This window comes from Carya illinoinensis, chromosome 12 (genome assembly GCF_018687715.1).
Source record: "Carya illinoinensis cultivar Pawnee chromosome 12, C.illinoinensisPawnee_v1, whole genome shotgun sequence".
In the NCBI taxonomy this organism is placed as follows: Eukaryota; Viridiplantae; Streptophyta; class Magnoliopsida; order Fagales; family Juglandaceae; genus Carya; species Carya illinoinensis.
In genome coordinates this window covers 22,559,687-22,580,234 of record NC_056763.1, presented here as the reverse complement: position 1 = coordinate 22,580,234, position 20,548 = coordinate 22,559,687, and the positions used below count along the sequence as shown (strand labels likewise).

At 34.1% G+C, this 20,548-nt stretch overlaps 2 protein-coding genes and 1 pseudogene across 3 annotated transcripts; all 3 read right to left on the bottom strand.

Moving 5' to 3' along the window:
• Window positions 1-295: 295 nt before the first annotated feature.
• On the bottom strand, window positions 296-2,661 carry LOC122290365 (glycine-rich protein A3-like). Of its 2 annotated transcripts, none has more exons than XM_043098006.1 (3): window positions 2,371-2,661; window positions 715-984; window positions 296-631 (listed from the first exon to the last, which is right to left on the bottom strand). In XM_043098006.1, exons 2-3 carry the CDS (start codon window positions 965-967, stop codon window positions 405-407), a joined length of 480 nt encoding a protein of 159 aa, XP_042953940.1. In that variant the 5' UTR covers window positions 968-984; window positions 2,371-2,661; the 3' UTR covers window positions 296-404. The 2 variants fall into 2 exon arrangements, with proteins under 2 accessions (XP_042953940.1, XP_042953941.1); XM_043098007.1 differs by lacking the exon at window positions 2,371-2,661 and adding an exon at window positions 1,994-2,112.
• A 1,097-nt stretch (window positions 2,662-3,758) lies between these two features.
• On the bottom strand, window positions 3,759-10,195 carry LOC122290364 (annotated as a pseudogene).
• Window positions 10,196-14,053: 3,858 nt separating this feature from the next.
• Window positions 14,054-17,623, bottom strand: LOC122290363 (protein TRI1-like). The gene is made up of 2 exons (XM_043098005.1): window positions 17,222-17,623; window positions 14,054-14,538 (listed from the first exon to the last, which is right to left on the bottom strand). The coding sequence occupies exons 1-2, from the start codon at window positions 17,480-17,482 to the stop codon at window positions 14,413-14,415; spliced, it is 387 nt and encodes a 128-aa protein (XP_042953939.1). The 5' UTR covers window positions 17,483-17,623; the 3' UTR covers window positions 14,054-14,412.
• Between the last annotated feature and the right edge of the window lie 2,925 nt (window positions 17,624-20,548).

Sequence of the window (20,548 nt, the reverse complement as noted above, 5' to 3'; positions counted from 1 at the left end):
ACATATGTATTAAAAAAATAGTGAAATGAGTTAATTATGTCTAAAACTAAAAAGTGAGATAAATTTATGAAATTACTAGAACAATTTCTACAGTTTCAAAGAAATCTCATAAAAATAAATATATTTTATTTTATATGATAAATTAGATCTAATTTGAATTTTAAATCTAACATACCGTTTGAATTATTTATACTAATGCATTTATCTTTTATTAAAGTTATTGCTTTACCCTTTTTCTATCTTCTCATTAATATTCTGTTGTAGAAATATAAAAAAAATTGGCCGGTCCTCAAAATTATAAGAATTTTCTTGCATTTTGTACTTTGTGAAGGTAGTCTTGTAATTATTCTCGCAGGATCAGCATTTACAGAGTCTCACATGATTGTAAGGAAACATAAAAAGGATCATTTCCATTTCTTGAACTTCCCCCCGAACATCCCATGCTTGCCAAACTTGCCGTGTTTCCCATGCTTTCCAAACTTGCCGTGCTTGAACTTTCCATGGTGCTTGAACTTCCCATGATGCATGTGGGGGCCATGAGGATAGTGAGCTCCATGGCTGAGATGGTGAGCACCATATGCAGCTGCAGCAGCTGCACCCCCAGCTATGAGTGACCCAATGCCCCCATGTCCTAAACAGAACAGCAAACGGATCCGACCACTTGAATGTGCTCCTTACATTATCAAGTATTAAGGGTGAAATTTGGGTATTTACCTGAATGATGTGGAGCAGATGGACCAGGATACCCAGATGGTGGGTAAGCACCAGGAGGATATCCTGCTGGTGGGTAGCCTTGAGGTGGGTAACCATGCGGCGGATAACCTTGTTGTGGAGGGTATGCTCCGGGAGGGTAAGCCCCAGGAGGAGGAGGGTACTGTCCTGGAGGATATCCATGGCCACCATGATGGCCATGGTGTGAGAATAACCCTTTGTCAGATTCACCATGCTTATCCTTTCCACCACCCATGTTTGTCAGCAAAGTAACTGAAGATGCAACATCAACGAGAAAAATCCATCAATCACTCAAAGTCTAAAAGGGAAAAAAGTGGAACAAATGCGCACACCACAAGCCTGAATATCAAATAGCAATGCAGCATAATGCGACGCGTTCAGATTATGTCTCTTGACACTACTAAGGAGAGGTTTGAATAGTGAGTTGAGTTGAGATGAAATAAAAATTAAAAGTTGAATAAAATATTATTAAAATATAATTTTTCAATCTAACTTTTATTTTGGGATTTGAAAAAAATTAGATTGTTTATCATATTTTCTTTTAGGAGAGATTTGGATAGTAAGTTGAGATAAAATGAATATAGATGAAACTTAAAAGTTGAATAAAATATTATTATAATATTATTATTGTTCTGAGATTTGAAAAATATTGAATTATTTATTATATTTTATGTAAAAATTTAGAAAATTTATAATAATTAGAGATGGGTTGAGATGAGTTGGGGAGATTTTTGTATCCACACCAGTCATCAAAATTTGAGAATTGTAATGATTAGATGAGATGAATTTAAAGATAATTTTTTAATCTAAACAAAGTCTAAAACTTCTTTATCAAATAAGACAATTATGTTCTCAAGTCAAATCGGGATAGGGACAGTTCTTCATCTACTCATCAATTCCACTTGCCTATGTTTTCTTTTATTGACACCAGAGTGTCCAGAATAGCATCCTAACTAATTATGGGGCAGCATAAGCTCTCACAATGAGTTTTCTGCAAGTGCAATTTGAATAATTTAATTTAAGTAATTTATGGGAAAAATCTCTTGATCTATAGCCCTAGAGATTATTTACACCCAGTGAGATTTTGCCTATATTAACATCAAGATTTCCATGTTTCAGAGCTATATAATGGCGGGTATAAACAATTTTTTTTCCCCCCCGATAGATCAACATTATTCAAGCAGACAAAATTTTGTGTGAAAATGGGACATTCTGTCCAAATGGCAAACTAAATGAGAAAGAAAAGAGGCTCTTCTCCTACATTGATAAACAAACCCGGATACTGGATATGAAAACGCTGAAAAAATGATGATCTTTGAACAGGGAAAATGGTGGTTCTTCAGGTCCCAAATGAATTGGATTATAATGTAGATCAAACCTGAATCCTGATCTAATGCAAATGATACTTTGCAAGCCCAAAATCCGGACTCTCGTTCAATGCATGTGATGATTGTGGTTTATGGGTATCCTATCCTAGGAAGAAAAATCACCCAGGAAAGAGAACCCTTAGATTCGTTCACCACCCAAATGCAGCAAACAACAAACACAGAAATCCAAGTGCAAGTCAGAAATATATTGCCGATTATAAAAAGCAAAATCACATTTTAACGAACAAAGATGGAGCGACAAAACGCTTACCGATCGTTTTCTGATTCGATCTAAGAGCGAGCGAGAGACTGGAAAAGGGGAAGAGGATAGAGACTCCGATTTATAGGGAGCGGTAGCGTCTCTGTGTCTTGTTCAGAAACGCGTACTCCACGCGTCGAGTGCATGCATTTTTTGCGCAATCAACAACGCGTGGATGCTGTGCATTAAAGTCAAACCAAAATCCTAGGCACCAAGACATAACACACCTCTAATAAAAGGGAAATTGGATGGTCGGATTCGATGAAAATGAATCGAATATTTAGGATTTTGTTCGCTTCTTAGCCTGAAAATAATCACTCCATTCTCTTGCTGAATTGAATGGCCGCAATTCGATGCAATATAATGCTCAACTGTTTTTCCAAATGTTTTCCCGAGTTATAAATGAGGTGTGTAAATTTCATCTTCGTATGCATGAAGAGGAGGAAAATCTAATGTTTTATATGGTTTTGAAAAATTAGAGAAAGAGTTGAATAAAAAATATTATAAAATTAAAATATTGTTAGAATATAATTTTAAAATATTATTTTTGTTTGACGATTTAAAAAAGTTAATTTTTTTTTTAAGTTTAAAAAAATTGTAATAATTAATTTGAAAATATTTGTATTTGAATAATATTTGAAAAGGAAATAAGATGAGAATTTTGAAAATGAAACTTTTTCCAAACAAGCCCTCAATATCCGTTTGGTTTCACGAATGATTTCAACCCATCTCAACATAAATCCAAACGTCATTCAAATACAAATACTTTTCAATTTTAACTTTTCAACTTTTTCTTCTAATTATCTAATGATTATAACTTTTCTAAACTTCCAAACAAAATAAGAAAAACAATTCAATTTTTTCAAATTTTAAAAAAAAAATTAAAAATTAAGATTAAAATAATATTTTTAACTTTTTCTCTTTTTCCAAAATCCCATAAAAAAAATTTAACTCAAACAATTTTACTAATATTTATAAATTATCTCATTACTGTTAACAAATTTCTCATTGCTAAATAGCTTAGTAAGTAAGATCAAATACAAAATTCTCATATCATTTTATCTCATCATTATAATTTTTTCAAAATTCTCACTTAAAATATAATAAACAATTCAACTTTTTCAAATCTCAATTCTACTTTTTTCAATCCCAAAACAATAAAAATACTAAAAATTAATATTTTAAACTTTCATCTAAAACTAAAAATTTTCATCTTAACATCCAAAGAAATATATATAAACCTAGATAAATTTCAAAACTGCACGTCTGAAAAACCCAGAACTTTGTTGAAGAGAGGTACGACAACATTCACTAAATACAAGTATCGAGTATTATATGGATAGTATGGTATTAGATGTTTGCAGCAGTTGAAATGAAGGGAAAAAAACGTGACAGGATTGTGCATTTCAAGAGGCTATGAGGGTCTCTTATTGTTAACAAAGGTCATCAGTCAATCCCTCTCTTTCCCAGTTCATCTTAGTAATCATCATCATCCTGAAGAAAACTACATATATATATATATATATAATTACCAATAGAAAGGCGATTAGTTTTACATGCTACCAGAAAAAATCTATAGCAGCAATCCCTCGTTTTTCTCTCGCCGGTGTTTGATAGCGAATTGCACAGAAAGAACACAAAAACCTGCTCATTGGATGTCATGTTATTTGCACTCTCTTCATTCTTAATGCATGGCTTAGCTAGCTCCTATACCACTGGCATATACCGGAGAACGAAATCACAAAAAATTTCCTTCTGGTGTTGAATATTACAGCTGCTTTGCTTAAGATGGCCTTGTATAGAACCCGTTGGTCCAAAGCTCTGACAAAGTGCTCCTCATTTTATCAACTGAAACAGGTTTCATTAATACTCCATTTATACCAAATCTCGCGCAGTTCTCCTTGGTAACCTTGTCTGTTGTGTCTCCGGTAAGTGCTATTATCAGTGGCTTTTCGAGCTGTCTGGTAAATTTTTCACGTATATTAGCAGCAAGCTCGTAGCCATCGATACCCGGCGCGCAAACATCCAAGAAAACCACATGATGTTCATGAGAAACAACACGCAAGCACTCCTCACTCGAGCTTACAGTTGTCACCTCACATCCCAAGTGTACAAGTAGTCCCTCTGTCACCATCCTGCTAACCCTGAATATTACAAGCACGTTCAGCATTCTATTACATGATAAGCAAACAAAACTGCAATCGCAAACTGGATCCTTTGAACTCGAACCAAACCACGATTGTTCACAATCTTATTTTAATTGCTCGTAATATTTTCCTTTGGAATTATTTGACCAGATCTAATCAGAGGAGGAGGAAGACCGCGTTATTGGCAAAGGTTGACAAACAGTTCACTTATCGTATCTGACCATGATAAAATCCAACCTCACTCTCTTTCTAAAGAAGGGGCATATATCTGGGAGGCCAAACCAAATTCAAGTTTGAATCTAAAAAATGGACCAAGTTATCCTCCACTGGCAACGAAACTCCCATCTAAACCTTGCAGAATGTTCATTTAAAACAAGAATAGGTATATAATGAAATTTCTGTGGTTTGAACCTTTGATTAGGAGGGAAGTGCAACTCCTATATATTTTTCTCACTTTTATATAATATTGTTGTCCTAATCTTGAGTTCAAGCTTTTCTGCTCTGAACCATGAAAATGTTGTTTCTTTTTACGTTTTACACTACCCTGGCATATAAAACCTAAACTCACCATGCTAATTTCAGGCATCAATAACAATTACTCCTATATTAAGCCTCTGTAGAACTGAAAATATAAAAATAACTCTTCGGTTGAAATATTGATAATGTCCATGCCGTCTAACATAGACATTAGACTGAGACATTTAAAGTCAAGCTTAAATTAGAGGTCACGTATGGCATATCCCAAGTCATCGGCGTTATTAGACTAACCATAACACCTGATCACACCCACGTTTATTAAACAAATGGAAATTCCGTGGGAAATGTTTGGAGACACCTAGAAATCATTTCAGTATCTCCAAGCAACTTTGCTAGTTTTGACAATTTTTTTATGAGTTATAAAACTTCATTAATCAATGCAAAAGATGCATCCAGGGAGACGGTTGTAAATTTTGAAAAAATTATACCCAGAACTTGATGGAAACAGATTTCACTCAATTCTCATAACCAGATTGAATTTCCTGCCTCTCACTTCTTAACCATTTTCATTAAAATGTTCAAAGAATAGTAACCATGAATCTTAAGTTGTCTTAGTGCAGCCTGTTATACCCAACAATAGAGTAAATAATGTATAAATGCCTTAATAACACAGTGAGGCATTCAAGACTGAAGTACAAAAGATGGCAATGTTACTGACCCGCTATCATCCATAACAAGAGCCTTGAGCCCTGGAAAGTCTGTCTGACCATGATTTGCTGGCACTTTAGGTGCAAAGGGAAACTTTGATTCATTAGATAGCCCTGGAATCCCAAGTTTCACAACGAATGTAGCAGTACACCCCTTGCCAATACCTTCACTTTCAAGCCAAATATGTCCCCCCATAAGATTTACAAACCTGATAACACCATAGAAAAGGAAAGGATTACAGCTGCATTTATAAAAGAAAAGAATCTTTTTTAAAGAACTCGGTTACAATTCCAAGAAATTTGGAATGCCAAAAACAGGTCAAGATACCTATTCAAGCTGATTGTATAGCCAAACAAAAATAAAAAATGTTAACCTTATAAGAATAAAAGAATAAACTACCTCTTAGAAATCGCAAGGCCAAGTCCGCTGCCACCAGAATTCCTAGTCACTAATGATTGAGTTTGTGAGAATTTGGTAAAGATCTTGGGAATATCTTGGGGGCTAATTCCAGATCCCGAATCTTTCACCTAGAATCAAAGAGGAAAGGTAGATGTACAAACCCAACTTTTTAAACAAAAAAACTAAATAAATTGAGATCGAAGAATTTTGATTGAGTTTTGCAGACCCAAACCTGTACACGCAAATAAAAGTGATTATCACTTGGCACAGGAAAAAAGTCTGGTGCTCGTGAATCTCTTAACGATTCTGATTTTTCAACAAAAGCAGCGATTGAGATGCTGCCCTCTTTAGAGAACTTCACAGCATTACCAACAACATTCAGCATAGTTTGCATAAGGCGTTTTTCATCACCTACTGCATACACTGGCAACTCTTGCGCTAAATTTAATGTAACCATCAACTTCTTTACAGATGCAACAGGCTTTATCAAGTTAAGGACCTGGGACAAGAAAATTGGATCTTACCACAACAAGCGTCTAAAGAAGTCAATGTACACCATTATGCAAAGCAATCTAAAATAAATAATATTTGGCAGGAATAGATCGCCCTACCTCCTTAAATACAGCATGAAGGTTAAAAGTTTCAACATCAAGTTGAAGGCTGCCATCTTCAAGCCTTGAAAGGTCCAATACATCATTTATGAGAGTATCCAAAAGATTACTACTCCTTAATATTGTTTCGACCATCAGCCGCTGTTCAGGTGTCAGCTTAGTCTCCTGCAGCAAGGAAGAAAGTGCAATCATCGCATGCATGGGAGTTCTCATCTCATGGTTCATAACTGCCAAGAAATCATTTCGAGCGCGAATTGCTGTTTCTGCTTCTCTTCTGGCATGATCTAGTGCAACATTCTGCTCCATAAGAAGATCCCTGGCTCTCATTGACTCTTCTAGGATTGCAGCATGTGACAAAGCAACTGCCACCTGGGCAACAGCAAAAATACATAAATGACCACTCTCTAAGAGTATTTTGTGGGACATCACGTTATACATATATGAACACAAATCAGCAGAACCCAGCAATGGCAAAAGGACACATTATTTGTACATGAGTCTTTTAACATATTTTTATTGCTCCCTTCTCACCTCTGTTTTCCTGCATTTCTTTTTGGGATGCCAACAATCCACAGACGATTTTATAATCCTATATTATTTTAGTAAACACCCAGCAATAGGAACATGCACTCACATACTTGGGTCAATGGTAGGTATCGGAATTCATAAATAGAAAGATAATCATAACCATGGTAGTCAATGAGTAGGAGATCCAGGCCTTTGGACAGCCATTAGTATGAACAAGGCACATTGGGTGTATACAAGAGAAAACACCTAGCCCATAATAAAGAGCCCCTACTGAACATCACCCAAGAGGGAGAAATTAGAAACCTATCCAATATACACCAAGCCCTATTGGGACAAAACACACCTCCCCAAAGCAATTATTGCTAAATTATCTTTCTATTTGTAGCCACTTTTTGTCTGGGGGTTTTTCAATTACTTAAAAAATATGCTTAATCAGTTTGAAAGACATTGTTTACATTGGGATATTCTCTCTAGGCAGTAAACAGTCAACGATCCCCATTTTTTCTGTTGTTATCTCTCTCCTTTCAGAAATAACCATTAGGAACATTCAAATCACATGGTCCATTAATTTTCTAACTTGTATAGTTGAGTGATTTGATGCTGGATTTCATGCTAATCAGATGCTATCCAGGAAAATTAGTGGGCTTTTCAGTAACAGACTGCACCAAGCATGCCTAGTAATTTAGACAGCATATATTTCTCAACATACTTGGTAACGCCTATTGATATTATAATTTAGTAATAATTTTCTTTTTTCAATGAAAAGAAGCAAACTGAAATAAGTGCATGTCAAGAAGATAAGCAAGGGCAACTTCAGACCTGATCAGCAACCACTTCAACCAGCTCTAACTCATGGTCATGCCATTGCCTTGCACTATCTGAGGGCAGCATCAAGACCATCAAAGCATAAGGTTTTGTTGGAAACTCTGGCCAATCATTGATTTGGAAGTTAGAAAGATGTAGGAGCGGGACGCGGATGGCAACAACCTCACCAGGCATGTATTTTACTGCAAGAGGCCGTAATCTTGCTACTGGGGAACTGTGCGATATTTTTACTGCACGGACACTACTAAAAACTTGATTAATCACAGGAAGATGAATGGGCACAGTATATTCAACCGGGTTCTGCTGACGGAGAGTGTAGGAGAGTTGAAGCTCCAAGCCAGTACGTGTCGGCATCCACAAGGCACACTCCTCCAATGCCAAAGTTCTACCTAGTTCAACAAGTGTGGTCTTCAGTATAGTGTGTCTATCAAGAGTGCTTCTGATCTCATGAGTCAACATCCTGACATGACGACCCGTTTCTTCCTGTGTACGAATCAATCCCATTTCTCTATCAAGCTCTGCAGCTTTTCTTTTCAAGAACCTTTCTCTGTTTTTAACACTCAACAAATCAGGAATTATATGTACAAGCATGAGGGCAGTTGCGCATGACACAACAGCAGTTAAAACCTTTGCAGTGGTCATTACTAAGGCCACAGTTCTCGAATGCGTTGTAAAAGTCCATAAGTTAATAAGGTGTGTTGCCCCACAGAGAACTATAAAAGCACCAAACTGAACAAGGACCCATCTATATGGAAAGACCGCAGATTTCTTGACAAAGTAGATCAGCTCTAGAGGGATAGAGAAATAAGCAAGTGCAATGAAGAAATCCGAAATATATTGGTACTTCATCAGCAGTTCATCGGCCGGCCATGGTGGCTCAATGCAGTTGCACAGCTCCATAGTGATCAAACCACTTCAGCCAATAATTCCTCCTTCACATGCCTACAACATCTGGAAACTTATATTATAAATCAGAAGATACATCCCAAAATTCATGCAAATATACATGTTCTAACAAAATATACTTCCCGGGAAAAGTGTTTTTGAGATAAGGAGAAAGAAACTACTAAAATAAGAAAATACTATCGCTGTAAGCAAACTAAGGATTCGAGATGAAGTTTCTCCAAGATTAAGAAATACTTTTTCATGACCAATTTGTACTAGGTAAATTGATTTTTCTGCTTTATGAGTAGAGAGTTTTTGCGAATTCTATACTATCTGCTTAGCCAAGTTGGGAAAGTGTAGAACTGCTGCACCCAACACCCAAATAAAATACCAAGCACTAGGAAAAAAAAAAAAAAAGAAAGATGCCAAGCAAAAGGGAAGAAAAAGTAAAGACACCCCTCCACGTAATTATGCTAAATATATTTGGTTTTGTTCAGAAGAAAGAGTTTCACGGAAAAACTTTTACTATAGAAAGAGGAAAACAATTCTGGAAAAAGAAGCTGAAAACAAAAGAGATTAGAAATGATAAAGTTCCTCCACGATTTACCCACCCCATAAAAAATCATTTGAGCACCACAACCTTACATACAACTAAATCAAAACAAATCTTTACAGCCATTTCCCAAAATTTCCCATATTACTATGTCCACTAGCAATATAACTGATCATTAGGGGACACCCATAAATGTATGCACACACATATGTACCCCCAGAACGATACATACAGAAAAAATATAATAATAATATTTGCAAGGGATCTGATCTCTCGAAGGCAACAACTAACAAATTCGATTCCTTACCAAAGGGTCGTTAAGATGAAGAAAATCGAAAGAAATTAAAGTGGGTCATTGGAATTGGCAGAAACGGCGATCTTCCAGAGTTGATCGCCGACCTCTGATGATGGGAAGGCATGAAGAGGCCACTCAGGCCAGGCAGGTGTAACTGAAGCAAGAGGAGACTGGTCTTCGCCCGGCCTTTAAGAATCAAAGATCCAAAGGAAAGCTTCGGAGCTAACTTTGTTGGCTCAGAGTCTCAGAGAGAAAACTAAACAGCAAATCGTCGGGTGTCCATGGCATACGCCTGTACGTGGGACAAAAGTCGGAACGGGGAGAGAGAGAAAGAGAGAGAGAGAAAGAGATGGATGACACGAGGAAGAGGAGAAAAGGAAGACGGGGGTTTGGCGTATCAGTCACATTATAATTCTATTTATCATGTGACTGATGATATGATCAGCACTTGTAAAGTGTATGGTATAATTGTTTGAATAAAGAGTAAAATTTATTATTAAAATTTTAATTTTTTTAATATAAATATCATATTTATTTAATTTTTAAAAAAATTTATTTTATGAATATAAATATTATTATTTTTATATATATTATATGAAAAATTTTATGTGTAATCACTTTTACGTACTCTTTTAGAGCACTAATAGTGGGCTCAATAAAGTTAAATTTTAACCAAAGAATAATCAAAGTGTAAAATAAAATATTACAATAGGCTCAACAAATGAATAGTGAATTTAACCTTTGGCTATATGGCTAGTCAAATTTATTGAATGAAAGAAACTAGCCAAAATTCGAAATGAATATTTTAATAGAATAATGAAAGATTTGTTGAGCTTATTATTTAATGTTGTAAAAAAATGACTAGCTAAAATTTATAAAAATGAATATTTTAACTAAATTTTAACTAAAATTTGTTGAGACCACTATTAATACTCTTATACATTTCATTAATGTAATTAGTTTAATTATTTTTTTAATATAAAATAATTATTTTAATCAATCACATCAATAAAATGCTTAAATAATACGTAAAAGTGTCTGTATATAATATAACTCAAAATCTAATTTTATTAAAAAGGAAATTTGTGTGCTTGAAAAATTAGCTTTTGCTTTTATATATATATATATATATATATATGCATTTCTATGTCTGAAAAACACTCCCTCCCTTGGAATGGCACCCCTTTCAAGCGTTGTTAGGACCAGAATGCAATGCTGGGACTCTGCAAGCTTATTGAATAACTGTATGTTTCCTTTCCCACTCTGTTGACTGACTCATGACCGTGCAGAGAAGTTGTAAATTCCATCAATGAGCTTTTGTTGCAGAGCTTCTTCATCTGAGGCCTTAGGCTTAGTCCATGGTTTTTTTGGCAATGCTATATTTGTAGAGACAGAAATCTCTCACTTTCCTTCTACCCCATCGACAGATTTTGTGCTTTGGTGTTGGCCCTCTCTCTCTCTCTCTCTCTCTCTCTCTCTAAGAAATTTCTGAGGGGCCTGTGGGGCGGCTGCCTACCCCTTGACCCGCCCCCTGTTTTTTCACATTGTTCTGATGGGTTATTTTCGCCAGCTAAAATGGAGGCAAGATGCAGTGAATATAAACTTTCTTTACCTTTTCCTCGTCCTAATTGGATCTACGGGTTTACCTATATTGTTTTGAGAATTCTTAGCCTACAAAGAAATTTTATAAAGAAATTTTATAAGTATTATAATTTAATGCGATACGTTAAATTATAAAATTATTTTTATTATAAAATAAATATAATAAATCATATAAATCATGTCAATTTATAAATTTATTTTTATAAAATTTTCTTATAATTATCCTACCTTTCAATTGTTTTCCATGCCAGTTGCCATAAACTTTTAGTCATGACTTAAAGCAAGCTAGCCTCACCCTGTCCCTCAGAATTTCCAGATTGTGTCAGAAGAGGTGAGGATTATTTACTTTCCTAGTCAAAACTAGGCTTCTTATTTCAATTTTCAACACATATTTTATATATTTTAATATTATTATTATTTTATTTTATTCTTATTAAAGAAATTAAATTATTATACTTATTATCTATATATTACATATTTATTATAAAAAAATAAAAATTTAAATAAATATAGTATATGAAAATAATAAGTAAATTTTTTTTTTTTCAAAAATAAAACTTGATAAATTATGTTCTTAAGGCCCGTTTGGATAGGAAAAATATTTCATTTTATCTTATTTTATTATTATAATTTTTTTAATTATCACATAAAATATAATAAATAATTTAATTTTTTTAAATTTTAAAATCATAATATTAAAAATTAAAAATTTATTAATTTTTAATTTTTATTTAAAATTATCTCATCAAATCGCACGTAATGTGTCTCAAGGAGTATGCATAACGATCATCTACAGTTTGTACATACATGCAGACGTACTTTTACTTTTACATTGGAAATTTATATATTTTATGATTAGATGCCCTGAATTTGGACCATCTTTTTATAAAATTGAATATGTTTAGCAGGGCATTATTTCCTGCCTAACCAAGGTGTCGTGACTGTGACAGAAGAAGCAGAAACCATTCCTCGGATTCGTCATAAAACCTACTTTTGATTTTGTTCTTTACTCTCTTTTACATGTTTATTAAAAATAATAAAATATATCACATCAAAATGGATAGCATCTGATAATTATGTTACGAGAAATAAAAAATATATATATTATATAAAAATAAATTTATAAATTAATATGATTTAATGATTGACATCAAATTATATAATTAATTTTATTATAAAATAAATCTAACAAATCTTATGTCAATTTTTATATTTATTTTTTTATAATTTCTTTATATTTATAATATTTTTTTATTTTATCTATTAAGTGATAATATAATTTAATCTCTTGTAGTATTTCAAAATTGTGACGGGTAATAAAATAATTTAAATCAAGATATTTTATTAAATTTTAACAAAGAAAAGTAAAATAGTTTAATATTATTTTTAAGAAATGAGAAAAAAATAGTTAATATTATTTTTGTTTTTAAAATTTTAAAAAATTGTATTAATTTTTATATTTTATTTTAAAATTAAAATTTTAAGAACCTCTCTCGTGTTGTAGATCTGTTGCCTCGGTCCATTATAAATTTTCAGTATTTTAGATTGCATTTGGATGTTAAATTGAACTGAAAATTAAAAATTAAATAAAATATTATCGAAATATTATTTATTATTATTATTATTTTAAAAATTAAATTATTTATTATATTTTACATTAAAATTTAAAAAAATTATAATGATTAAAAAGAAATATTTTAACTAAAAAATTACATAAAAATAAATATATAAATTAATATAATTTAATATAATATGTCATATTATAAATTTAAGTAAATTTAACAGTAAAGTAACTGATAGTTTATTTTTATATAATTTTTTGTATATATTAAATAAAATAGATTGAGATGGGTTTTGTGGCGCAGGTTCATTGCGGATGTGCACGGTGGACCCACATTACGACTTGTGAATCTCTTTATTCAGTCGGTTCATGGACTTCCCGTGGCAAGCACACAGCTTAAACTTAAAAGCGGTCCAATCTCTCTAGTCAATTCAAAAAATTTAGCTGGACTCCAATCAAATAATAATAATAATAAAATTTTATTCAACATTCTTATATATTTATTTATTTTTTCTTATTAAATATGAAATATATAAATAATGAGAAAAAAATTTAATTAATTTAAAAAAAATAAAAAGAAATATATTAAGCAAAGATAATGAGTTACAAAACTCGAAATGAAGAAAAAAATAGCAGCAACACGAGAAAGAAAGAACTTTTATTAGGAGAAAAAATGCCAAAATTGGGAATACTTCTAAAATTGATGAATCCGATACCGGTGAATAGAAAATGAGGATGTGGGTTGGAGGATTGCAATATTATCCCTTAGATGCAATGCATCTCTTTTATATAGTCAACAGCAGATCTCAGGAAAACTTTCGACTTTATGGAAGAAGATAAATTGTAAAAGAGTTTTACTATATACAAGCAAAGTCACGTATTGATATATGTATCAATACTAATTCATTCATATTCAAAATTTAAATTAACACCATTTTCAATAATATATATTTTTTTACCAATCACGTTAGATTGATGAATATATTAGTGAACACTAAGCTTGCAATTAGATTTTTTTTCATTGTAAAATATCAGACTAAACAAAACAAGGGACAAAAAGAACGTCCAAGGTGGCATCTGGCATCTGCATCCTATCAACTATGCCAAGCCCATCCAGAATAGATCAATATCAATCGAAAAAGACCAGAGAAGCACACATCTGATAGTTCATAGAACTTTTATGGCTAACCCAACCACAATGAGTGCCTTAACCCACCACCATTGTAAGCCCAAGATTTCTTCTCACATAAGACCCATCACCCATTTTCGACATAATTTCCCCAGAGATAAGTCAAACTGGGTTCTCTAAATTATGCCCTAAATCTAGGATTACGAGTTCAAACATAAAGCACAAAAGGTTAGCAAAGTAAAAAGGGTAAAACTTAAAAAGGGCCATTCAGCTGCGCTAGGGCAAATACAGAGAGCATTACAGGCAACAAAGGTTCACAAAAGCCCAAACAACATCAACCAGACTTCACAAAATGGATGGACAGTAACTTGGTGATTTCTTGAAACCCAACTGTGTCTTTCCCAGCGAAAATGGACTTTAGCTTCTCATCACAGAAAATTTCCCTCTTATTGGCAGGGTTCTGCAAAACGTCAAAGTTTGCCATGCACCAGAAATTAAACAGACGACAAGAATTAGTAACAAGAAGAGAATAGAAATAAGTGGTGGGTATGCAATAGTTATTAGGCGAGGATGGCAGTGCTTCGAAAGTCATATACGGTTTGTGGTAGGTGAGGGGTCTAGAATCAGGTTTTGGCATGATGTTTGGTCTGGAGAATGAGCTTTGTACACAGTTTTCCCAGCGCTCTATCGTATTGCAGCCAACACCGAGGCATCTGCTGCAAATATGCGAATATTCTCTCATGATTCTTACGAGTGGAATGTCCTTTTAAAAAGGACATTCATGATTGGAAATTGCATGCCGTGTCTTATTTTAGTTTGCTGTACCATACGGGAAATACCACGGTACAAGAGGATAAGGTTCAGTGGAGGGCCGGGCCATTGATAGTAAAAAATATACAGTCAGGACATATTATAAGATTTTGTCAGACCAAGGTCATGTTCCATTCCCCCATGGAAGAGAATTTGGAGGTCCAGTGTGCCTACTAAAGTAGCTTTCTTTGTTTGGACTGCGGCTCTTGGGAAGTTCTTGACTACAGAAAATCTGCGAAAGAGGGGATTCATTGTGATGATTGGTGTTATTTGTGTAAAAGGTATGGAGAATCAGTAGATCACTTACTTTTGCATTGTGAGGTTACAAGGGGGCTTTGGGACGAGATCTTTAGAAGAATGGATATTGCTTGGGTAATGCCTTCGAAGGTGGTGGATTTATTGGTCCGTTGGAAGGATCTTCAAGGCTGCCCTCAAGTGATGGTAGTGTGGAAGATGATCCCAGTGTGTATCATGTGGTGCACATGGGCGGAAAGAAATGAGAGATGCTTCAAGGATAGGGAGCGCACTATGGCGGAGCTTCGGATTTTTTTTTTATGTGCACCTTGATGCTTTGGTTTTCAGCTATTGTACTTGTTGGAAACAATGTTCATGACTTTTTTTCCTTAATATAGAATGTATTTAGGTGTTCTTTTGTATACTTCCTGATATACTTCTTACTTAAAAAGGGAAAAAGAAAAATGCAACAGTTCAAGTGTTCTCAGTTGTATGTAGTTGGGCTATGCCTAGTTCTTGATTTAATAAAACTTTATTTTTACTTATAAAAAAAAAAAAAGGCATGCAACACTTCAAATACTCCTCTGATCACAACAGGAACTATTAGAAAATGGTTCACCACTATGTTGCCTCCCTCTGCTCTCACAAAAAATCAAATTAAAATAAAAAATAAAATTACATGTGCAGAGAAATGAAGGCATATTTTTTTGCACCCGAGGAAGGTTATGAATCATCTCAATGTTTTCCTACCCACTGATAGCATGTATGAAGTGAGGCAATCGACACTAACTTGTTCAATGTGTTGGCTGGGCATATTTATCTTATCAAATTATGTTCTACTAGTTATGTACATTACCTCAAACTTTATATTATAACTATGATTCCTTGATTCATAAGAAAGTTTCTGTTTTGTTTTCAATGGCATGGAACCATACCAAGGTAAGGGCCATTTGGACCCACCACTGGGGAGTAAAACACGAACATGACCCTGCTGGCCAGGACTGTGTCAAGGATAATCAAGGGAACTCCTAGTACAAAATCAAGTCCCCTCAGGGCCACTGGAGGTTTACCTGGCCGTTAACTTCAGGGCCCTGTGGGATTAGTCGAGGTGCACGTAAGCTGGCCCGGACACCCAAGGATATAAAAATAAAAATAAAAAATCGAACCAAGGTTTATTGACTTTATGGCTCATCCCAAGCCCGTTCTTTGATCACTAAGCTGCACCTTGCCGAGTCATGGACTCATAAGGCAGTTTCTTTCTTTCTTTCACCATTATATTCTTAACGGGGAAGAAGGTGCCATTTGAAGAGTAGGAGGAAAATCATCAATGGGGAGCATTTGCTCACGTTGATACATTTGATTCTCATTACAACTTATTTGGGCCATTGAGTTAGTTGCATAAAATCCAAACAAGTCTCTTTTTTTTCCAAAATATCTGTGCGAGAATGAGAAAATCCAGAATTTTAAACAACCAACCCCATTTTTGTACTTAAAAATATATCATGGTAATGACTCCACAACAACATAGTGAGAAAATGTAATTGTTTAAGTCACATTGATGGGTGATACTTCCAAGCGCAAGGACTTATCATTAGAGACTAGAATGCATTTTTTTTTCCCCAATGTCAGGGAACCTCTCCAGGGCAGGGCCTTCAGACTCACATAAATTTCCCTACACGAAATTGGTTAAACCGCTAACTTTTCATCAGGGATGCGGACCCAAATGATTGTTTGCACCTATAAGGAGTTGAACTTTAGACGGGAATGATACTTCAAGAAGAAGGCCTTCACCACTTAGGTTAAACGGTACAGAATAAGATAATGGTAACATAAATTCAACATAACCAGGTTAAACTAAAACCACAGCACTGTACTAAAGGGGAAAAAACAGCGGTTATTCGATACATACTTAAATTGGATACTCAACAGCCTCAAAAGTAACGCGCACATAGATATCATCGAAAGCACTCAAATTGCAGATCATCAAAAGTTTTAAAGACAGCCATTCATACAAGAGAGAACAAAATGCAAAATCCAAACCACAAGGCGGAGAGAGAGAGAGAGAGAGAGAGAGAGAGAGAGAGAGAGAGAGAGAGAACCTGGAGATTGTGGAGCTTAACGTATTCCCAGACCTTCTTGATGGCGAGGGTGCGAGAGGACTCGGACGAACCGCCGAGGAATTTTCCAAGTTGAGGAGAGATCGGAACTACCTTCTGTAGGCCCGCGTTCGAACGACCGGTCGTCGTTGTGGATGGCTTCTTCGGTTTTGCGGTTGAGGTCGTAGCCGTCTTCGCAGGCGCCATAAGCGTCCTCGTTCCCCCAAAAACTGCTCTCAAACGCGATGCTGCGAATGATGCCATCGAAGCCTCACTGTCACTTCACCGCTTTTCTAAAACCCTAAGACAGAGAAACACAGAAAGGGAGACAGGAGGAGAGCGGGATTTCTGGTGGTATTAAAATACCCATAAAAAGTGGCCCGTCTCAAGGCTCGATTAATTTGGATTCCTATTGCCTACAATTTGAATTTTGGGCTCACATCTAATATATATATATATATATATTTTTTAATAATATTACCTACAGTAGTAAAATATATTAAATACTACAGTATTTTAAAAAAGAATAAAGACTATTATTAAAAAATTAATTTTTATATGAATGTTATATTTATTTACTTTTGTCATAATGATTCCACAACGCTTATATATTCATGACTGTAAGTATTATTTTTTATATTTTTAAAAAAATAATATTTGAAATTGGGAATTTTTTCATTAAAGTTATTATTCGGATATTTTAATTTTTTTAATTTAATAATTAAGGAAATAATTATTAATAAATTGTATAATTTTTGAAAATATTTTTAAATAAATAAAATGTACTAAGAACACACCCAATAGTACATGTCCCAGCATTGTTATTAAATTTAAAGAGAATGCTTGTCATTTAAAGAAATTCATTTGATAAATTCCTCTAAGAAATTTAAAAGATTGCAATCCAATTTGCTATGGATCCTTTTGACAGTTTTTGATTCATTATTGTTATTAATAGGGAGTTAACTACTAATAAAAAACAATAACTCACTGTGGTCTAATTGATACAATACATTCTTATTAGATTAAATGCTTGGTATTTTTATCGGCTGCGAGAAACTTGTGATTTTATAAATCTTTTATGTTATCAAATAAATATGAAATGTTCAATTGTTTATGAGATCTCATGAAATAAAACACTTGTGGGAGTATATAAATATATAAAATGAGCGTCATTACTTTTGAAGAATTGAGAAGGAAAATTATTTATACAGTTTTAAAATGAGAAAGAAAATTATTTATAAAGTTTTAGAACGTACGAGTTTCTCGCAGTTACTTTAAAAAAGAGCAGAATACACATGAGATTTAAGAACAAACCTAATCTTCATGATGGACTCCACTCATTTTACAGCATGTGCATGAAAGTGCCTGGCCTAATCAATCATAAAGACTCGACATAGGCCCCCACTCCGATTAAAGTCGAGTTCAACAAGCCAAACCCTTTACCAGGTTTATTACATGTCGAAACCAATCAACCCATGACCCAAGGTCCCAAAGAAGAAGAACCAACACCTCAACTCGAGTCCTCAAACTCTAACATCTCTCCACTTCCTTTCTTTTCTATAAAAATAGCTCAACGGATTGGGAGATTTGAAGGATGTGGGACCATCAACATTGTCGCCGGACTCCAACGACAATGGCTTCAAAATCAGCCTAGAATCTTCTACTCCGGCAACACCCCTAGACATCAAGAGCTACTACTGGAGCATCATGGCAGTTGTGGCGACTGCAGAGTTATTACTGTTGGCAAAGTCATCGAACTAGAAAACAACATTGTTGTTGTTGTCAGGGTTGAGTGGCGTCGTATCGTCAAAGAGTAGGGGGAGTTCAGTCCGGTCCAGGAAAGTTTTGTGGACCGGACCGGACCTATTCGATCCAGGGTTTTTCCACCTTGGACCGGATCGAACTCCCTAATAATCGGGCTGGTCCGATCCAGTCAATCTGTTTGGTCCACCCTAGACCTTTTTTTTTATTATTATTTTTTTTAATTTTTATCCAAATGCATTTTGTTTAATACTTATGTAATTATATTGTGATACATTTAATATATATACATATAGTATACTATTATATATACATATATATTAGTAATACACTAATACTATTAGTCTATTAGTATATAGTAAATTAGTAATAGTTATTAACTTATTTACTATAACTAATAATACACTAGTACAATACTATAAGTAATAACTATATATAATAATAGTAATACTATATGTAATATACTAGTTTTACTATATCTCTTCAAACTCCACACATTGATTAATACTCTATGTAATACTATATTAAATAATAGTAATACTCTTATTACTAATACACTATGTAGTTATACTAGTACTCTATGTAATTATATTAAATACTATATAAATAATACTCTATGTAGTTATAATGATTTAATACTAACATATTAAGTTAACTATACTAATACTATTATAAATTTATACATGTACTATAATTTATATTATAACTCTTATAATATATTAATATATTAATATATACTAGTATTATATATTATCGTTATACATTAAAGAATAAAATGTCAACTTGTTGTGTGCTTTCCTGTCGGGTCAGTTTGGACCCAAATTCTGGTTTGGGCGGGTTGATGTGCAGGCCTAACAGGGACTGTCCGAATGTTGCATATCCTAAGACGGGATAGGATTATAAGATTCAACTATTCAAATCCAAGCAGGAAATGCTAGAATTGCTTCATACTTCTTTGAGGTCTTGTTTCTTAGAGGGCTTGGAGCATTAAAATAACTATAGTATATAGCACTGTACATATCAATTATGAACTGACTTGGTGCACCAATCACTCTTGTATATTTTGTTTTATGTTATTTATGGAGACTCTCCTGGATAAATTGAGAAGCTCTAGCTGTGTGTCTCCATGGTGGTCAAAAGCTCTTTTTTTAATGTTTGAATAAGAGGACTTCACGTGCTTCATTTCTCCTGGTTTAATCATTTCAAGGCATGGCCTACTTTTTAATACTTGAATGAAAGCCACAAATTGTATAAATGAAAGTGCAGATTCTTGTCCTTTTCCACCATTCCAGGTGAAACATCTTGGCGTGGATTTTGCTTTGTGCTCAAGTAGGAAATGACGAGGATATTTTGGCTCCCACTTCTTCTTTGCATGGGCGGGGCCTCCACACAACTTTCAGTGACTTTTTGTGTGTCCGACATACGGATCATCCTCTCACATTGCTCTGCTTCGCTTTCAGAATTCCTGTAACTGCATGCGGATGGATGATTTTGCCTGTCGGAAGTTTGAACTATGATGGAGAGAATTAAATGATTTTTGACAGTCTATTCTTCCAAGGTCTAAGGAAA